Here is a 22455-nt window from a genome sequence, read left to right as displayed (position 1 = left end):
CATCTTTAGCTTTTTTTTTGTTTTTGAGCTAAAATATGTGCATTCTTTATTTGTGTTTCCCCAGGGGCAATATACTACATAGCATACAGTAAGCATTAAATCAATACTAATTTAATGAATGTGTCAATAAGCATCAAGCAGCTGGTACTATACTATTATGTCCAAAATTTGTATTACAAATAATCAACAGTTATATAATAATATTATTGGATTTAAGAAGTGGAGAGATTAAGTGAAAATAAGATTGAGGGGTGCCTGGGTGGCTCAGCTGGTTAAGCATCTGCCTTAGGGTCAGGTCATGATCTCAAGGTCCTGAGATTGACAAGAACACATTGTAAACCATAGTCTGAATGAAAAATGCCACTATAGAACAAAGATGTGATCAAGGAAACATTTTTTTCCCTTTATGTTTATTTCAAATGATTTTATTATCAATTTGATTAAATAGATAATCAGTTTCTCAGTCACCTACAATTTTATTTTTTTTTAAAGATTTTATTTATTTATTTGACAGAGATCACAAGTAGGCAGAGAGGCAGGCAGAGAGAGAGGAGGAAGCAGGCTCCCTGCAGAGCAGAGAGCCTGATGCGGGGCTCGATCCCAGGACTCTGGGATCATGACCTGAGCTGAAGGCAGAGGCTTTAACCCACTGAGCCACCCAGGTGCCCCAGTCACCTACAATTTTAATTCAGGCAGGTGAACAAATCTGGGAAGATCTTTTGGTTTGCTTTCCCAAAATAAATCTCTAAATTCAGAAAAAAAAAATAAAGATTTAAAGCTATCTATTACATATCTAAATAGCTTTGGGATTTCCCAGAGAGCTGCTGGAAAATCAAAATATGTGTTTCTTTCACTTTCTTTCTTTTTTCTCCTCACTTTAGAAAAAGAGATGTCAGGAATACTTGGCTTTGGTTTTTTGCATAGTATGTTATAGTGGAAACATTTTTATTCATTCTAGGAAAGAATATTTCATTCTGCAAATCAAAAAAAATTTAAGTAATATTTTAAAAGAAATGTGTACATATCAAGTGAAATTATCATCTTGGTTTACTAGGATATGATCTGGAATTTTTACATATCTAATCTTTATTCTTGGATAAAAGTCTAAAATAACACTTTTTTAAAAAATACTTAAAATAAGCGATCATAATATGAAATGTTGCTTAGGGCAAGAAAAATGGTCAATCGTTAGCATTGTTAAATCAATTGTTAGCATTGATAACTCACAAGAACTGGGAACAAAAATTCATCACATGAAATCTGAGAAAAATCACAGAAAAAAAATAAAATTATCAAAAATTAGAATACTTTTTATATTATTGGGCTGAATTGATAATTGCTCTTACAATCTTTAGAAGACTTTTTGGCAAGCCCAAGATAAATCAAAGATTTCCTAAACAAACAGGATTAAAACTGAATTACTTGTATCTAACAAGTAATATTTGAAATATTACATAGGAAGCATTTTAAGATAATACGGGTGATAAAAACAATTATTATAAAGAGATGAATTGCTCTTATCAAGCCTTCATCTTCATCAGAGGAGCTTAAATGGTTTCTCTTATCAGTGATAATAGAGCAGAGAGTAACTTTTACTTTTGGAGGACCTAAAACATATGAAATAAAGTGATCTATGTGAGTAAGTGTAGTAAGGCAAACAAGTCACATAGATTTTTGAAATTGTATGCATACAGAATCAATATTATCTGATCTTAGTTTCTACTTCTTCAAAATACTATGATGATATCACATTTCTAAAAGGATTTTGTGTGTTTTTTTATTAGCTCATTTGTATAGTCCCTATGACACATTTTTAATTATAATTGCATTAAATCACATGTTATTTTGTGATAGTTCCTAAGTTGATCCATATAAGTAGATTCCAGCTTCCTGGATATATTGCAATATTTGTATATCCTGTCAGTCATTTTGCATCTTTGAAAAGCACTAATAATACACTACTTCTAATGTTATACAATATTATGAACCTAGTAATTATTATGAAGGTCATTAAATGAAGATACACAAATACCATTTACTTCTTTAACATCTTTAAAACAACGTAGTGAAAATTAGGTCGGTTTTTCTTATTCAGTATGTGATGACACAATTCTGAAGCCATTTAGAAATGTAAATATACATGTTTTCATAAACTTGAATATCATTTTAAATGATCTTTCATTCACAGATAGACACTTCTGAGATGGCTTGTTTTATGCAGCAGATATTTGCTCCCAAAGTCCTCCCAATAGGAGGCCATTCCCCTGCTGGATTGGCAATAGGCTTAGCCACCTGACTTTCTGGATGTGACATGAGCAGCTTTGTTATGGGGCTTGTTTGCTCATGCTTCTGCCATCACAAGGAAATGCCTTCATCCCTGTAGCTTCACTTCTTTCGCCTGGCTACAAGTGTTACCGGACCCAGAGCACGGAGTTAAGCCTTGCTGCTTGACACAGAGCCCCCTACAGAAAGCCTGACTGCATCAGCTGGTTCCAGTTGAGCAGAATTACTACCAAGTGCCGGCTGAGTTTGGGGGTTTTATTATGTGCAATTTTTGCGATGAATCTCACTGCACTGCTCTATTTTCTTCTCCTTGGCCCTTTTCACTGTCCCATATTATAGATTTTGCTCTTTGTTTTGTTTAGTATCCGTTTTCCTTGCTAGAGGGTAAGGCTCATAAAATCATTTTTGCTTGCTTAGTTTAATCCTCTGTACTCAACACATGGAAAAGTTCTTGGTTTGTAGGACATGTCCAATAAATACTGTTGGGTGAAAAAATACATAATTAATATTCTAACCTCAGCATGCCTAAATTCATAAAATAACAAGTTTTGGTCCATCTCTCCCATTTTACAAATCAGGAAACTTAAGTTTTGATGATTTAAATGACTAATTTCCTAGGATTAGATCCAGCAGATTCATTAAAATCTAAGGATGGATGCTAATACTATGACATTTAAATATTATTTTTGTAAAGCCCAATATATTAGAAAGCTACTATCTAGTTTAAATCATCACAAACAAAAGCAGACTTCTGTCAAGGGGATAGGTGTCAAGAATACATAGATAAGGGGCGCCTGGGTGGCTCAGTGGGTTAAAGCCTCTGCCTTTCACTCAAGTCATGATCCCAGGGTCCTGGAATCGAGCACCGCATCGGGCTCTCTGCTTGGCAGGGAGCCTGCTTCCTCCTCTCTCTCTCTCTCTGCCTGCCTCTCTCCCTACTTGTGATCTCTATCTGTCAAATAAATAAATAAAATCTTTAAAAAAAAAAAAGAATACATAGATAATATTGGGAAAATCATGTTCTTGCTAGTGTTCCACTGAGATTAAAGGACAGAATTCAGAGGATGAAAGGATTTATGGCCACAGAATTCTGGCTGGCTGGATTCAAGTTGTTGGACTGGCCTTTTCCAGGACTCAGTATCATAACTTTTGGTGGCCATGGTATTGGGGATGAAGGTATAAAGTAGCAAATCCCATAAGGTAAATCTACTGGCTCCTTTCCTAGGGAAAGGAGGAAAGTGGAGAAACACTGTTAGGAACTGAATGTCTGTGCCTCATCCCCACCAATTCACATGTAGCAACCCTCCTCCCCAACATAACAGCACTAGGAGGCATGAGGAGCTGATGATGTCATAAGGGTGGAGCCCTCATGAACGGATCAATGCCCTGCGGGAGTCAGGAGAGAACACTGTTCCTGAGCTCTGCTCTCTATCCTATGGTGACAGAAATAGAAGCCGTAGTCTGCACCAGAACCCCACTATGCTGGCTCCCTGATCATGGACTTCCGGCCTCCAGAACCATGCAAAATAAACTCCTGTTGTTAATAAACCACCTAATCTGTGGCATTTTGCTCTAGCAGCCTGAAGGGACTAGGACAGGCTGTAAGCAGGTGGCCACAGGGCCTTAGCATATCTTTCAGGATCTTCAAGACATAAAACTCAGTGAAGTCAGTCAAGTCTTAGTATGATGTGATCTTGGTGGGAAGCTTCACTCTGTGAAGTTCTGCACTAGTTCCATCCCTCAGGTGATCTCCATCAAATCCGGAAAACTCGCTGCTGGGCACTGAATGTTTGTGTACCCTCCCCTCCCCACCCCAAATTCCTAGGTTGAAGGCCTAATTTTTAAGCTGATGGGATTTGGAAGTGGGGATCTTTGGAGGTAATTAGTGGTAAAAGTCAGGAGAGTAGAATCCTATCACAGGATTAAAGCCCTTAAGGAAAGAGGAAGAGATAGGAAGTATCTCAGTGTAGTTGCATCCGGGAAAGGCCATGTAAGGACAGAACCAGAAAAAGGCTCTCACGGATAACCTGCCCACACTGGCACCCTGATCTTGGACTTCCAGCCTGCCAAAAGGTGAGAAATAAATGACTGCATTTAATCCTTTTAGCTCACAGTATTTTGTTATCACAAATAATACACTCACTTGCTAGGGAGAACTGGGATTTCTGGGGCAAGGTTTTCAATCCAGAGGAAGGGCAGAAAGCTGTGACAACCTGGAGGCAGAGCTCACTATTTCTGGGCAGTTAAGCAGATGCCAAGAGGCAGTGATAAATCCAGTAGTTACACAATACGACTATTTTTATTTCTTTGATATTTGTTTGTTCATTTCCAAGGTTTATCTTCTCAAGAGTTGCATATTTCCTAAAATTCCTTAACAACTTTTCATCATCGTAATCTCTGAAGTACATTTGAACAAAATGATTTGATTTGAATCAAATGGTATCTATGAGAAATAGACTCAGTAACTGATGGTATCTTTACATGAGGAGCATGGTATTTTGAATTTTCCCAGGGGCGTACATGTAAAGTTTGGGTTAAAAAAACACCTGAGCAGTAAAAGATTTTTCACCTTTTTCTTTTCATATGCCATTCTTATCTTCTGCAGATAGAAATAACTTTGTATTTCTCTCAGAGACTGTCCTTGAAATTTTCATACTGGATATAAAGCCTAACAGTTGTTAATATTAGAACCAACTTATTTCTACAAATGAGCCCTCTTCTTTAAAGTCTGAACAGCTTAAATGTATTATGGTGAGTATAAAAGTTGAGATCCTAAGACAAGATTTCAATCACAGATACAAATGTGTGTCTGCCATGACCAGGAAAATTTTCTAATTTCAAAGTATTTACTAAGATTTTTTTTTTAAATATTAAAATCCTTTTCACATCTAAGCTACCTTATCCTGGACATGCAGCAGCTCATGCTACTAGACTCACTGTTACCTGGAGACTGTAAACTGTGAAGAAAATATTATGGGGTAAAGCAAATTCAATTCTAGGAAAGGCATGTAAATATGGAAGTAAAGTGCATCTGTTATAAGATTCATTAATATTGCCACATCCTTAAACGGTTTCTGATATTCCTAATGCTTTTACACCACAGGAGAAAATGCACGTAAATATTGCTATTATGTCTAACAAGAAACAAAAGCAGGTGCAGAAAGCTGGATGAGAAAAAAAATGTAAATGAAAAATTCAATATTTCTTTTTTTTTTTTTTCAGCGTAACAGTATTCATTCTTTTTGCACAACACCCAGTGCTCCATGCAAAACGTGCCCTCCCCATTACCCACCACCTGTTCCCCCAACCTCCCACCCCTGACCCTTCAAAACCCTCAGGTTGTTTTTCAGAGTCCATAGTCTCTTATGGTTCGCCTCCCCTCCCCAATGTCCATAGCCCGCTCCCCCTCTCCCAATCCCACCTCCCTCCAGCAACCCCCAGTTTGTTTTGTGAGTTTAAGAGTCATTTATGGTTTGTCTCCCTCCCAATCCCATCTTGTTTCTTAACACACATTGTTATCATGTAACTGTTAAATTAAATTTATCTCATAAAATAATTAAGTTTAATTAACAGGTAATATGCAGTAAGTAGATTGCCACAATACTAATTTCAATCAAATGTACATGTAATCGGTGCTTATTGCATTAAACCACATATCATATGCCTGTTACCTCCTTTGTTTTACAAATTGGAACTTTAGTTCAACCTATGTTTAATGGTAAGGTAATGCCTTTGAAATGCTGAAAATGAACTGGCAGGAAGCCAAGAAATCTGTTTCAGATGAAACATAAAAGTGGTTTTGAATTTTTAAAAAAAGGGGGCTGAATCTAAAGACCTTAACTTTAGTGCTATTATAGTAAATATGGTTGGTATCAATTATAAATGGCTTGATTCTTTCTCACTCTTTTTTAGAAATCAGAGACTGTAGCTGCTTGAGTAAGGCAGGGAAGACTGCTTTGGTCAGTATTTTATGACATTGTGTGATTTTGTCATTTTCACAGTTCCCTATACTGTCCTTGATTTAAAGATGCAGAATAAAAATATTTTTACCATTTCTAACTTGTAAATATTTATTTACAAAAATAACTTATAGCATTGCATGTCAGGTTCTAAGAGTTTCAGTGGTATAATAAATTAGCTGCTAAATAAAACATCCTATCTTATAACAACACAGGCTTCAATTACCAAGAAATAAGCTTATTAGGGGCGCCTGGGTGGTTCAGTGGGTTAAAGCCTCTGCCTTCGGGTCAGGTCATGATCCCAGGGTCCTGGGACTGAGCCCCGCATCGGGGGTCTCTGCTCCGCGGGGGGCCTGCTTCCTCCTCTCTCTCTGCCTGCCTCTCTGCCCTCGCTGTCAAATAAATAAAATATTAAAAAAAAATTTTTTTTAAAAAGAAAGAAAGAAGCTTATTAGATAGTGTCAATTCTTATTATTGGTGCAATATCCATTCAAAATTTCCACTAATCTTTATATGAAGGAATATAAGGCTTACTACAGTGGTGGTATCATAAGTCTAAAAAAAGTTCCAAATTTCATAATAAAATTACACTAATTTACAAGGAGAATAATTGAAAGAGAAGAGCAGGCTGACTAAATTTTAAATGAAGACCATGGTTACATATTCCAAATGATATTTAATAATCCCCAAAATAATCCTAACTGTAGACAGATGACACCACTATGCCATTTCCTCTATTTCTATCACAAGAATAAAATTTGAACTTCAGCAATTAATGAAATTAAGATTAATAATTATGTTAATTTTTACTTAAAATTTGCCTCTCACCAGCATATTTTCCACCATCTTTTTCATCAACTTTAAGCATTTTTATGATTCAGTTTTGATAAATTACATTATCCAAGGGGTAATAATCTTATATAATTGTAAGAGGTTATAGCATAGAGAAGAGGTCAGGCACATGGATGGGAAAATTTTGTCATGCTGAAGCTAACATTTATTCTTAAATGTAGTATAAGTTTGGAAAAGTGGGCTAGGCTCCCAACATATTTTGGATTGTCCTAGAAATCATGAGTAATTTTAATTGTGAAAAATAAAGAATTCTCATTAAGGTATATGAAGAAATAGTATAAAAATTTGGATTAATCAAAAAGGAAAGTACACTTCTAGAGACTTACAAATAATTGTAATGACTATTTAAATGATATTCGTCATGAGGAGAAAATCAGAAGCGACATTTTGTATATAGCATCCCTGTGTAGGTTAGAACCACAGGAGAAGCTCCTTTCAGTTGGAGATTTAAAAAAAAAAAAAGAAGACGGAAAGATGTCAATGGAATGCACAATTAAGTATGTTTATTCATCTTAAAATATAAGACATTTTCTTCTGTTTTACTTAAAATTTAGCCTTTATCAGTAGAATTATCTTTCTATAGCTGAAGGATACTATTAAAAACTTTGAACATCTAATTCTAAACCTCAGCTAAAGTTATTCTGTCTCTTAATTTAAATCTGAAGTGATTTACACATGGAGAACTTAATACACTTTTCAGGATAATTAAAGTTTGTGTAGAAATAAATGAAATTGACTGCACAGAATATCAATATACTGAAAAGGGAAAGAGAAACTCAACTCCTTTTAGGACTTTGCATTTTAAATAATCTTTGATTGAAGTAATGCTTTGTTTGCAAATATATGATTTATAAAAAATAGAAGCCAAAAATAAAATTTGAAAAAAAAGTAGAAGGAAGAAATATACTAAAAACTCAAAAAAAACTGAAATGAAAACATTCATATCTTGATTCCAGAAATGAGGGAAAATAAATATTTTTATGATTTAAGGTTGTATGAAGAATATATAGAAATTTCTGCTTCCATAATGGCAGTATAAACTTGTGATTGCCCATCTCCCCTACTGGTAATAATTAAAAGCTCCAGAGATGACTCAAACTAAACAAAAAATACAAAAACAATAGCAAAGGTCACTACCTAAGGCTTCTGTAAACAAAATCAATGAGATTGTGGAAGATAATTAAAATTACTTTCCTACTTCTTTTTCTCTCTCATGACTTTGTATAGAGGGCAGGCCATAGCTGAGGTGCCTCACGGTGATACTGGAGTTAAAATCTGTCCAGAAGTGCAGAGTTCCTTGGGAGAAGCCAATACAGGGTGAGTAAGAAGGAGGCAATCCCAAATAGGGATCATACAAGGAGATGCCATAATTCTTCATATAAGTCAAAAAAATTAGCCTAAGTCCTGAGTTTTGAATTCATGGGACAAGCACAAAATTGTATAGCAAAGGCTTTAAGAAGTTAATTGAGATTTGAGTCACCACTTATAGTAGACAACACAGAATTTAGGAGGGAATATCTTCTTAATACATTTTTTCCAGCTGTTTGTCAAAAGTCTTAGAGTCTGCACGACATAATATTTATAGTACCCAGGATTTAAACCAACATTTCTTAACATTCAAAGAAACCAGAAGAACATGACCAATTCTTTTTTTTTTTTTTAATTAACATATAATGCATTACTTGTTTCAGGAGTACAGGTCTGTGATTCATCAGCCTTAACACAATTCACAGCACTCACCATAGCACATCCGCTCCCCAATGTCTATCACCCAACCCCCCATCCCACCCCACCAAAAGATAATCAACAAATGCTTTCCAAGATGACCTAGATGTTGAGTCTATCAGATTTTAGATTTATAGATTTTAGAGTGGCTATTCTAACTACGCTCCATAAACTAAAGGAGAGAATACATAAAATGAGGAAGAATTTTAAAAAGTCCACAGAGAAACAGAAAATATAAAACAGAACAACATTAGAAATTCAGGAAAAAGAAATACTATCTAAAAGAACTCACTGATTAGGGCTTAGGAGCAAAAAGGAGATGATGGAATAAAAGTTTTGTTAATTTGAAGTTAAAACTGCAGAAGTTTTCTAATCTAAAGAATGGTGAATAGTTAAAATAAAAAAACTGAACAGTATCTCGGAGATTATTTTTAGGTAATTTCAAAAGGTCTAACATGCATAAACTAAGCCCAAGAGATAAGAAAGAGATTAGGAAAGAACTAAGAAGAAGAAATCATGTCCAAAAGTGCTCAAAGAGATATAGACAAATATAAAATTACAGATTCAAGAAGCTCAGTACACCCCAAACAGGATAATTCAAAGAAAACTGCACCAAACCCATCCCAATCAAAACAATGAATAATACAGATAAAGGAAGTAACCTGAAAGTACCTAATGAATAAGGACATGTGGCATACGAGGAATTCACAATTCAAATTATCATGAATTTCTCATCAGAAACCAAGGAGGTTAGATGACAGTGGAACAAAACCTTTGAAAAAATGGCAACCCATAATTCCTTCCAGGCAGGAAAAGAAAAAAAAAAATCCTTCAGGAATGAGGGATGAGGAGAATATTTCCAGATTGGGGTGGGGGGGAGAATCTATCCCAAACACTTATGGTCAAAATTAATGGAGAAGAAATTTCTTCAGGCTGAAGGAGTAAAATATCAAAAAAAAAAAAAAAAAAAAAAATTGGGTCTTTAAGGATGAAGAAAGTGAAATAAGTGGTAAATAGATAAGTAAAGATAAGTAAATTAAAATATTTTCTTTTTTTTAAAGATTTTATTTATTTATTTGACAGAGATCACAAGCAGGCAGAGAGGCAGGCAGGGAGAAAGAGGAGGAAGCAGGCTCCCTGCTGAGCAAAGAGCCTGATGTGGGGCTCAATCCCAGGACCCCGGGATCATGACCTGAGCCCATGGCAGAGGCTTTAGCCCACTGAGCCACCCAGGTGCCCCTAAAATATTTTATCTTCAATTCCTAAAAATCTGTATGACTCTTCAATACAAAATTTATCATAAATTATTGTGAGATTTCAGTGAATGTAGATGTAATGCCTCTGAAATCAATAGGAACAAAAAAATTCCAAGAGAATCACTTAAGCAAAACAATACCAAAGGTATATTGCCAACATACAAATTAAATAAATCATTAATCTCTCATATAACTCAAAATAATGCAGAAAAAACAAATAGAACATGAAAAAACAGGGAAAGCGCAGAAAACAAAATTTTATACGAATGAAATCATATCAAATACAGCATTCAGTTTAATAGTCTAGCGTATGAACTGTGGACAAAATATAGATCAAGGACTTCGTATATGTATGCTTACAGTTAAGAATGGTTTTTACATTTTTAATTGTTGTAAGAGAGAAATGCGCAAGTCTTTAAGATAGTTTCTAGGTGACAGAGACCATATAAGGAAAATTTAAAATATTTATTACCTGGCCCATTTCCTGCTGATCCCTACTTTAAACATTAATGTTAAGTTATGCTGAGTGAAATAAGTCAAGCAGAGAGAGTCAAGTATCATATGGTTTCATTTATTTGTGGAGCATAACAAAGAACACGGAGGACATGGGGAGATGGAGAGGAGAAGGGAGAGGAGAGGGAGTTGAGGGAAACTGGAAGGGGAGATGAACCATGAGAGACTATGGACTCTGAAAAACAACCTGAGGGTTTTGAAGGAGCAGGGGGTGGGAGTTGGGGAACCAGGTCGTGGGTAATAGGGAGGGCACGTATTGCATGGAGCACTGCGTGTGGTGCAAAAACAATAAATACTGTTATGCTGAAAATAAATAAAAAAAAAAAAGATTGACAGAATTAATAAAAAAGCAATACTCTGTCATATGCTGCCTAAAAAGACACAATTTAATTTCACATAAAAGTTCAGCTAGGTGGAAAGTAAATAAATGAAAAAGGGTGTATAAACAGTAAGCATAGGGAGGTATGAGTAGTTACCTGAATATTAGATAAAATATATTAAAGCAAATGATTACTGGAGAAAATGAAAGAAATAATTCATGAGGAAGACATGTGTGGGACAGAGAGCAATGACCTTCCCCTCACCCCCCGGAAGATATTCACATCATAACCTCTGGAAGCTGTATGTATGTTATTCTACAGCAAAGAGAACTTTGCAGCTGTGATAAAGTTAAAGATGTTGAGTTGAGAAGAATATCCTGAATTATCCAATGTGGGTCTCCTGCAATGAAAAGTCAGAGACAGAGAAGATGTGAGAAAAGCAGCAGAATTAGAGTGGGGTGATGTGAGAGAGACTCCATCTGCCTTTGCTGGCTTTAAAGATGGAAGAGGACTAAGAACCAAAAAATGTGGGTAGATTCTAGAAGCTGAAAGGGACAGAAAACAATCTCCACAAAAGAACACAAAGGGACACAGCCCTACCAACGTTTCACTCTAGTGAAAATCCGTTTGAACCGCTGACTTCCAGAACTAAAAGAGAACAGAGTTGTATTGTTTCTAGCAATTGAGCTTGTTGTCACTGGTTTTAGCAGAAAACAAAAAACAAAAAACAAAAAACTAATACAAGTTAACAAGCTATACATGTGCATGGCCTCACTGAGCCTAAAGATACCTGAGGCAAAAATCAACAGGATTAAAGTGAGAGAGAAATGTTCGCAATCATGGAGGAGGGTTTTAACACCTCTCACTCCGCTCTCACTCTGATGAAACAGCTATATAAAAAAAGTCAGTAAAGACAGAGATTCAAAACAACACTGTCACCTACCTCCATCTAATTGATATTTCTAGAACACAGCATTCTATAACTGCAGAATACACATGCTTCTTAAACACACTGTGTAGTCACTGAGATGATTTGCGGTGACACATATCTCAATAAATAAAAAAGAAATTAAAAAATCACACAACGGAGTATTTTTAAACAGAACTAAATGATATTAGTAACAAATAACAGCAAAAATATCTAGGAAAACAATAAATATCTGGAGATTAAATCCTTACAAATAAATATGGACCAAAGAGGAAATCACGAGAAAAATTAGAAAATATTTTCAACTATTTGAATGACAACAAAAATACAACATATCATAATTTGGGGGTTGTGCTGAAATATTCTTTAGTGGGAAGTTTAGAGTTTTATATGATTATATTAGAAAATAAGAAATATCTAAAGTAATAACCTAATATTTCACTTCAAGAATTTATAACCAAAGTTTAAAGTAAGTCCAAAATATATAGAATGGAAATAATGAAAATAAAATGGAAACCAACAAATTAGAAAATAGATTTATATATAAAGAATGTAAATTAGCAAAACCCAAAGCTAGTATTTTGTAAATATCAACAGTATTGGCAAATCCTTGGTTAGAAAGAGGAAAGTCTTTTCAAAAATAGTGCTGAATTATTTTGATAGATGTATGAAAAAATAATATGTATTGACTCCATAAAAATGAATCCAAAACAGATCACAGATTTAATGCAAAATCTAAATCAACAAAACATTAAATGAAAGCCTTGGGTGGCTCAGTTAGTTAAGCATCTGCCTTAGGCCCTGGGGGTCCTGAGATCCAGTCTTGCCTCAGGCTCCCTGCTAGAAGGAAATCTGTTTCCCCTCTCCCTCTGTCCCTCCCACTGCCTGTGATCTCTCTGTCAAACAAATTAAAAAAAAATCTTTTAAAAAAATCTTTTAAAATAAAATAAAAAAGAATGTCTAGAGGTAAATCTTTGTGGCCTTTGTTTAGATGATGATTTCTTAGATGGAACATGAACAACATCACATATGAGTTCAATTTGATAAGCTGGACTTGAGCAAAATTTAAATCTTTTGCTCTTCCAAGAATCATATTTATTCTAGAAAAAAAGAACTATGTCCACACAATGTTCAAAAACGTACACGGAAGTTTTTTGTAATAGCCCTAAACTGAAAATAACCAAATGCTCATCAACAGGTGAATAAACAAACCCTGTTTTACCCATACAATGCAAAGACAAGAACACATTATAAATTTTTGATTCATATTCAACATATCAACACATACTGACTGAAAGTGCTTAGCAAAAAAATTAAAATTAAAGTAATGTAGGATTCCACATATAAAGTTCTGGAAGTGCAACTAAATTATAATGACAGAAAGTAGACTAACATTTGCTTGGGAGGGAGAGTAAAAGAATAAATACATTACAAAGGAGCTTTAGAAAATTCATGGGGGTGATGTAAATGTTTGTTTAGATGATGTAACAGATTTGCAGGCACACCCTTATGTCAAAACTGATCACATTTTGCCCTTCATAAATTGGCATTGTACTATGGTCCAACTATATTTCAATAAAGTTGTCAACAGGGGATATTTATTGTTCTAATTATTTTTACTACAGAAGAATAAAATTAAATATTTAATTTCTTAAAAAAGGGAAAACTGATCACGTGTTATATAAAAGCTATCAATAAAATAAAACAAAAAGTATTCTTAAACAATGGTTTAATAGTTAAAAAAACTATTTCATGATTTTTTTTTTTTTAAAGATTTTATTTATTTATTTATTTATTTATTTGACAGAGAGAGTTCACAAGTAGGCAGAGAGGCAGGCAGAGAGAGAGGGAGGAAGAGAGAGGAGGAACCTGCCGAGCAGAGAGCCTGATGCGGGACTCGATCCCAGGACCTGAGATAAGGACCTGAGCCGAAGGCAGAGGCTTAATCCACTGAGCCACTCAGGTGCCCCTATTTCATGATTTTTGAAATAGTTTTATCTAACCAGCTTCTCATCAACAAGAAACAACAATCTCAAGGAATGTTCAAAGAATTCTCAAAACACTCTTTTACAAAGCAAGTTTTTAAAAAATCCTTGCTAAAGAGATACTATTTGCTCATGATCTTTATTCTAAACATTTACTTCAGAAAATTAAACAGGCTGACCAATGTTTAAACCTTTAAAGCAAAGGAGGAATATCTCTGTGATCAAAAGCAACTTGTACCTTGTGGCATCAGTCCTTGAAAAACAGAGTGCCCTAAGTACTTTTTTGGTATTAAGGAATTTATTTTATTAAAAGATCACAAGAACATGCACTCTGTACTGATATATATAATCATGTGTTTACCCCATTATTTTCCATCTATTTGAAAACACTAATAACTACAAATCTCACATTATTTTGTATCAGCATTTCACATTATCTTGATATTTTTCTCCATCCATCACTTCAAAATTTGAATTCAAGTTGAGGTTTGATTTAAATCTCTGTCAGTCCCAGTGTTCTAATAATGCATGAGCTCTGTTTTATTTATTTTGTGTCCACAGTCACTCAATACTGATTCTAAATCTTAAACAGCTCAATGAAAAGACCCTAAGTTTGATCTAGCATGGCTTTTTAAAATTCTTTCCAATGAGGTTTTAAAACATAGACACAGAGGGGGCACCTGGGTGGCTCAGTGGGTTAAAGCCTCTGCCTTCGGCTCAGGTCGTGGTCTCAGGGTCCTGTGATTAAGCCCCGCATCGGGCTCTCTGCTCCGTGGGGAGCCTGCTTCCTCCTCTCTCTCTGCCTGCCTCTTTGCCTAGTTGTGATTTCTCTCTATCAAATAAATAAAATCTTAAAAAAAAAAAAAACATAGACACAGAAATTATAGATCTTAATTTAACTTTTTATTTATTTCATAATTAAAACTTGGGTAGGCATGCATGGAGGACAATTCAGAAGTTCTAGGACACCTTTGAAGGATGTGGCTATGCATTTTTAAATGTCTCTAAGGCAGATGCTTAACTAACTGATGTCTCTAATATCTAAATGGTTAGGTATGATGAAACCCAAAGAATTTCTCCCTTCAAACCTCTTAATTTACGTATATGGAAACTGAGGTCCCAGGGATGCAGGTCACACAACTAATTAGCATCAATCCTAGCACTGGTATAGCTACCCAATATTGCCTATATGACCCAGTCAGCCTCATTGTGTTTTGGAAACATCAACAGTGCTCATTTCTCTTGAGCTCCACTTTTCTGAGGACTTACAGCAGTGATTTAGTAATAATTCCAAGATATGTCAAATAAGCTTTTAAATATTTACAAAATGCAAAGAAAAAAAAACCTAAGTTAAGTTTTATTAAGAGAATATGATTCCTACCACTTTTTTTAGCACAGTGAGAAGAGGCTGGGAGTAGTCTATGAACTTGCCCTTCAAACAGGTTGCACAGCTCTAATATAAATCATGTTTTGGCACCCTTAAATTTTTGCTCATGTAGATTCACATTAAAGAAAAAGAAAAAAATAATAACGTAAATTTTGAATTCAAATACATAATTTGAATTACAAAATCTAAACAAACATGTTGAAAGTTTGAGAAATAGTTCTAATTTGTTACAAGTGCTGATGACTTGAAAAAGAAATTTATATATATTAATATGTATCTTATTAATATATATATGTACAAAATAATGAGAAAATAGCAGAAAACACTATTAGGAAAAAAGCTAAATTAATTGTTAGCATCACTTCTTTCTCTGTGTGTCCTGAATGACATGGCTTTTTTTTTGTCTTTTTGATTTTTTTAAAGAAATACAATGGCAATTAAACAAATTTCTCGGAGAAATGAACCCTGTACTTTGTGAAATAATCATTTAATATCCTTCCCAATTTTTTGCAATTGTATAAGTGGCCTTTCCATGAGTTTCTTAATAAGAACACATGAATGTGTAAAATAATATGGATTATTTGTGTCTGTCCTTGAGGAAATATTTGCTTTCTAGAGACATTCTCAAAAAGAAAATAATCTTATTTCACAGTTATCACCACCTTCTATCAATATTAACGTACTAGAAATTCTCCAGTAGGAATGTTTTGTTGATCAGAGTATCTTATACACTCCCACTATGACAGTTATGTCCTCTTGAACATCAGAGAATCTCCAACCTTGATGATTCCTGAATATTTATTGAAAATAATATTAAATTTTTTCCCTTTTATGAACATATATATGACATTATTCTAAAATCCTACTCATGATGTAAGGTGGATTGTGCATTTATATCAGACCTCATATTCTCCAAATCTCAGGTCATAATTCCCACTTACAGACAACAAGCATTATTCTGATAAAATATGAATGTTGATATAATCAATCATTTTAAAAACACTACTTCATACCTTATGAGAATTAAAATAATTCAACAAAACTACTCAGGTGAAACACAGGACCGTTAATATTATAAGTAAACAGATAAAACTCTAAGGAGATACTAACCAATAACTGGTAACTAATGCAATTCAATTTATACTGTGTTTGGCTTAAACACTGCAAAAAAGAAAATCACAATTTTCTGAATAAGCAGTATCAAAACCATTAAATTTATAGCACTGTGAAATGTCCTATAACATCCACTAGATGTCTCTAATAACTGACTTTGAATGGCCACATTAGTTCTAGAGCTATCCGTCAAATACTGAATCATGAACTACAAAGGTATTTGAAGGATGCTACTAAAATTCTTATTTTTCAAAGCAGACAAAGTTGTTTTAATAAACATACAAAAGGAAAATAACTTACATTCAATATCAAGGTACATGCTCTTTTGGTGCCCTCCAATTCTACTCGCAGCTTCACAGTCATATCTCCCTGAATCTGACAACTTCACATCTTTAATATGCAGTGATGAGCTTCCATGCTGCCCTTTGACTTCGATACGGCCGTCTGGGCTCTGTTTACATCGATTCAGGAAAAAGAAAGATTTTACGCTTGTTTTGTGTGAAATGATGACCAAACATAGGGTGTTTATCACATATATGATAAATGAAAATAACGTCTTACCTGCATTGCTTTTCTTTTGAAAGCAATGTTTCTGTATTTATGACTTACTGATTTTGGCTTTTCCGTTGTACCTGCCCACCTCCTTACAGGGACACTAACATGTAGTAAAAACTTCAACACATGTTTTATCAACCCCTTTTATTTAGTGCACTCTATTTAGTGCACTCTGTGCTTTTTAAAAAAGCTGGCATGTTCTTCTAGGAAGGGCTTTGTTGGCTTCCAATTATGCTTCTTGCAAACATAACAGAACAACAATGCCTATTCAATTCTGGCAGAAACCCCCCCAGTGAAAATGATATTCCTCCTTCACGTTAGTTTCCTGTTTCACTGTGTAAAGACAATGTATCAAGATGTATGAAAATTAAAGCCTTGAAGAATTTATAGTTATTTTTATTTATTTATTTATTTATTTTTTCAGCCATAACAGTATTCACTGTTTTTGCAAAACACCCAGTGCTCCATGCAATACGTGTCCTCCCTATTACCGACCACCTGGTTCCCCCAACCTCCCACCCCCCCGCCCCTTCAAAACCCTCAGGTTGTTTTTCAGAGTCCATAGTCTCTTATGGTTCGCCTCCCCTTCCAATTTCCCTCATATAGTTATTTTTGAATGAATGAAACAGCATTGCTCATAAGCCTATGTAGTACATTACCCATAACAGATAAATTATTAAAAACAGCACTATATATGTCCTTCTTAGAAAGTCAGTGGAAATAACATGAAGAAGATTAATCACATGCTCCATGAATATTGATGCAAATCAAGGACTTGCCCGTAATCCAATAGCCTATAGATTACATTTCAAATAAGAATTCTTGTGTGCAACCTAATTGGTATACCTACAATTGTTTTCTTAAATCACTTAAATATTATTATAGCACACATATTAAGACAGGGATAGTTTACTCACTGAATTTTATTTTGTACAACCAGGGAATAAAGTGAAATTTGCATTTTATAATTCATTTATAACATGTACTTTACTATTATTGAATTTATTGTTTTCAATATTTGAGGTTTTCGTGCCTCAATAAAAACTGCATGGTACACATAGATTTTGAAATATGTAAGTTATTATAAATAATATAATGGTTGGTTAAGTTTCTATATAACTGAAATTCAAATAAATCTCAATACATGTACTTTGTATTATTAAAACTTGTTTATTTTCTTTTATTAATATCAACAGACTATTTCAAAGCTCGTTTTCAAACATGAATTTGTTTGGGACAATATGATCACTTTTTTTGCTTTCTAGTCTTATACAGGCATGCAGTTACTATACAACCAAATCAGTCACTCATAATTCATTTCCTATCATTATCGTAAAAATGTTCTTCAAAAACGAAGAAACAAAAACATGCTGGGAATGTATTATGCAACCCAGATCAGGTCAAAAATATGTTCCCCAATTCTCAAGTATTGCTAAAAAATAGTAGGGTGAGGCTTTCAAGCAGAAGGCATTCTCTGCTGCCAATATTTAAGATGTTCGTCTGCCAACTCAATTACTTACTTGACAGGAAAGAAAAAAAATGCAGAAACTCACAGAAGTTAAAATTAGAATGAGTAAACTCAAAAGCAGAATAGCCAATTTGTTATGCAAAGTAACTAACTACTTTTAGATATAAATGGGTTAGTAGTTCCTTACCTTATCACACCTCTATCATTGGACCCTAGGGAACTATCCTTCCTTCCTTAAGTGCAAACTTCCCTTGGCTTTCAGGACATCCATACTCTCCTATGTTTTCTTCCAGTGTCTCTTTCCTGACTACTTTTTAGTCTGTGTTGCAGCTTCCTCTCTCCCTGGGGACCCCTGGTTTCTGTCATGGATGCAACCAATGCACTCTGCTTAAGACACCCTCATCCCCTCCCATACTAGCAGCTGCGATCTCTAGTCACTCTTCCTCCAGGCAGAATCCCTCTCTCCTTGGAGAGCTATGGAACCAGATATGTCTCTTTCGGGGCATGCCCATTTGATGTTTCTCAAACCAGCATGTGCAGATCCGAACATATCACTCCCTCACCCAGCATGACCGGCTCTACTCCTGCGGTCTTCCCCTCCATGAATGGTACAGATTCTTTCTCATGCCCCATGCTGGACTACATCTTCAGTTTGAATCAGTTTCTGAACATGTATCTGTTTATAATTTAAATGATGATAAAAGTCAGTTTATCATCTTGTTCAACGTTATCATCTTCAATGTCTAGCAACTGTGTTTCCATGGACGCCTCTGCTCTCTGCTTCACCTATCTGCAGTCTTAGTCATGCTGCTGAGTTGGAGGGACACTAAGGGGCATCTCTGGATTTCAGAAAATACAACAATCACATTCAGGCTGAATGTGACCAAGAAAGATTCCCTGACTCTGCAAAAGCCATCAGCATTATGTGATTCCCTACGTTGGGACTGCAAAGTCCCATTGCAGATGCAGAAATTATTTCTTAGTGTAGCTAAGAATAAGCTTTTTTTTTTTAAAAGCAAACTTTTAATTCTCATAATAATTTCATGAAGATTTCATATCCCCCCTGCTCTATAATAATGAATAACATTGTATTGATTTCTGAATAACTTCCTTGCCTTTCTAAGACATCACTTTTCTGTCTGAGCACACTTTACAATTTGGATACCATTAATTTGACTTCCAATTAATCTGAATTACTGTCATTTCCATAAGTACCCTCCACAGCCCTGCCTCAACCTTTCTCCTTTCCCCCTTCCATATTTACATGGCAGGATTCTCTCATCATTCCCTTAATTTCTTGGGAAAATATCAATTTATGTTCAAAATAAATTGACTATTGCATATAATTATTAAATGTACTACTTTGAACTCTGTACTTTTCCTAGGACACATTACTTTTTCTAATCTTATTAGAACTTCAGAATTCATCCTGTAGGGTGATATTATAGTTGAACAAATGTGAGAACATTTTTAGTTTTATGGTACTTTATGTTAAAGTCCCCTGGACTAGTACCAAGGACAGAAACATTACATTCTAATATCTTTAAAACAAATTAAGTTATAGTGAAATTTAGATGTAGTAAAGGAAAAGTATTCCTCCAGCTATTACTTACTATGAGTTAAAAACTTACATTTAGTATCTTTATTAATGGGATAAAATACCATTTTAATGATACAAAACAAATTCTTCATTTTTCTATTAGGAAAAATATCATTCTTTCACAGAATTGAAAGGCAAATATAGTCCTTTGAAAATAAACAGGTCCTCGTGTTATTAACTATTATAAATGATATGGTATTTGACTTACAAAAATCTATTGGTGTCTATAAATTAGTATGATATTAGTAAAGATGTTGGCATTGAAAACTTATTTTCAATGTTCTGGAATTATTAACAGGAAGAACAGAATTTCTTTGGGAAGGTGTGTTGATTCCCTGGGAAATCATAAGTCATTTTCGGACTTGACATTGGCTCTATAATAATTATAACATTCATTTGTCTCAAATACTTACACTAGAAGACCAAAGTCATTCCCTCTCATATCTGACATTTCAAAGGACATCTTTCTCTTTGTGCTACAAAAAAGCATTACACATTTCTGAAAGAAAATTAATTTATATCTTGGCTTTGATTCACCACCTACCGAAGATTCATTTAAGACATCTGATATTTGATTGAGACAGGTTAATGGGCATATTAGCTGTCCATCTAGTATTTTCAGGTTCTATGAATGCATTAGGTAAGATGATTAGAAAGTAAAGTGCCTGACTGTACATTATTACTCCAATCCTTTATAGAAAGGCACTTTTTGAAATTTGATTTAATGTTATATTTTTTGCCTTTCCAGAAGGTCAGTTTAAGAACTGTTTATTTGAATAGTATTTCAATATTTTTATAAAATGGTTATTTATAGAGTTTATTGAAAAAATGGTCATTTATAGAGTTTACTGTCCTTTCAAGAATCACTTGATGAAATACCTATATGATAACTACCTTCTGGAGTTTAGTTCCAACACAAATTTTCTGTTGCCCATTTTAATTGTGAGACATTTGAAATTATACAAGGTATTGTGTTTATAGGTTGTTTTTGTGACCCGACCTGACTAGACATTTACTGCCAAGTTTAGAACCCAATTGTAGGACATAACACATTTGGGGTGATAGTACTCCCCATCTTTCTTCTTCATCCCGTTGTCATTGACCTCTTTGGTCTTTTGGGAGATTGGTGAATCCTGTCACTTAGTTACTCAGCAACTGTTTTCTTGTGCAATTATTTTACAAGAAGCACCCAGGCACAAGGGATACATGTTGAGCAAATCTGAACAATTTTTACCCTTTGGTAAATAAAAGTTCAGGAGATAATAATTTTTAAAAAATAATGCAAATAAACTGAAAAGTACCATGTAGGAATACCAAAGTTTCATCTTGAGGGTGAGTCGTGGAGGGGTGGGGTAGAGTTAGAAGAATGTTCCCTGATAAACTGAGGTATGTATTATGAACTGAAAATAGTGAAAGAGGAGCAGATTTGTGAGAGAATTCCAAGCCTATACCCCCAGAAGTCACATTAAGGAACTGAGAGAAACAGGCAGGCACAGAGAAGAGAGTCAGGGCCATGAGATCCCCTGATGCTGGATGGGCAAGCAGAGACAGCATGCTGAACCCTAGATGAATACAGACATACAGAAAACTGGCACCCCTTTATTATACATTCTGGTTGCTTTTTTGTAATGGCATTATATCTCTACTGACTGTAAATTAAATACAACTTCAAATACTTAGAGGTAATGTCAGTGCATAACCACTAATTAAATAAACTTTCCGAAGGTTACTGGCATTAATTTACCCAAACTAACCTCCCAAAATTGTGTTAACATTGTGTTAAATTGAATAATTTCTGCAAAGAATTTTAAAAGAAAGATTCTCTTCCTTCCTTATAAGATTCTTATACCTACTCTTATCATTAATTTCTCTTTGCTCTGAGCTTGCTCTCAGCTTCTTAATTTTCTTCCTATTTTGATTACCTAACCTGAACTTTTGTACAACTGCCTTCTTCCTAGCATTGCAAATTCATGTAAGGAAGAGTAATATGGACAATGTAACTTCTTAAATTACATAATTTTTCCCTACATTCTAGTGCCCTCTTCCTCTCTTTGTACATAGCGTCAATAATTTACTCAACAAGTAGGAACCGAATAAAACACTGCTAGCAGGAAACAATGGTAGTTGGCAGTATTTTAAATGTTTTACATTTATTAGTTCACTTAATCCCAATTGATCCCAGTAATACTACTATGAGATTTGGACTAGTATTACTCACACTTTAAAGATGAGGAAATTGAGGAACAGAAACATTAAATATCCAGACTCTATACAGCTTACAAATGATAGCACTGGATGTCGAGGATGTCTGGCCCTGGAGTTCATATTTGGAATTACTTTCCTTCTGTGGCCCATCACCTGAGCCATAACTGAGTGGTTGATCTACATATCTTATCAAAGCTATGTGATACACACTATGTTAGTTTCTGAGGACAGAACAATGGATCAGAAAGACAAAGACTTTAGTCTTTGGTCATAGGTCAAAGGGCTTAGAGGAAAGAGATGGTAAAT

General features: G+C 34.6%; 1 protein-coding gene across 2 annotated transcripts in view; it reads right to left on the bottom strand.

The window, feature by feature from the left end:
* NCAM2 (neural cell adhesion molecule 2) overlaps positions 1–22455 on the bottom strand; it is a 532557-nt gene that overhangs the window by 129689 nt on the left and 380413 nt on the right. For both annotated transcript variants that reach the window (XM_046003053.1, XM_046003054.1), the window contains exon 9: positions 16622–16772. In XM_046003053.1, coding sequence (XP_045859009.1) covers positions 16622–16772 — 151 coding nt within the window. The remainder of the gene's footprint in view (positions 1–16621; positions 16773–22455) is intronic.

This window comes from Meles meles, chromosome 4 (genome assembly GCF_922984935.1).
Source record: "Meles meles chromosome 4, mMelMel3.1 paternal haplotype, whole genome shotgun sequence".
NCBI lineage: Eukaryota > Metazoa > Chordata > Mammalia > Carnivora > Mustelidae > Meles > Meles meles.
This window is presented reverse-complemented; position numbering and strand designations above follow the sequence as displayed.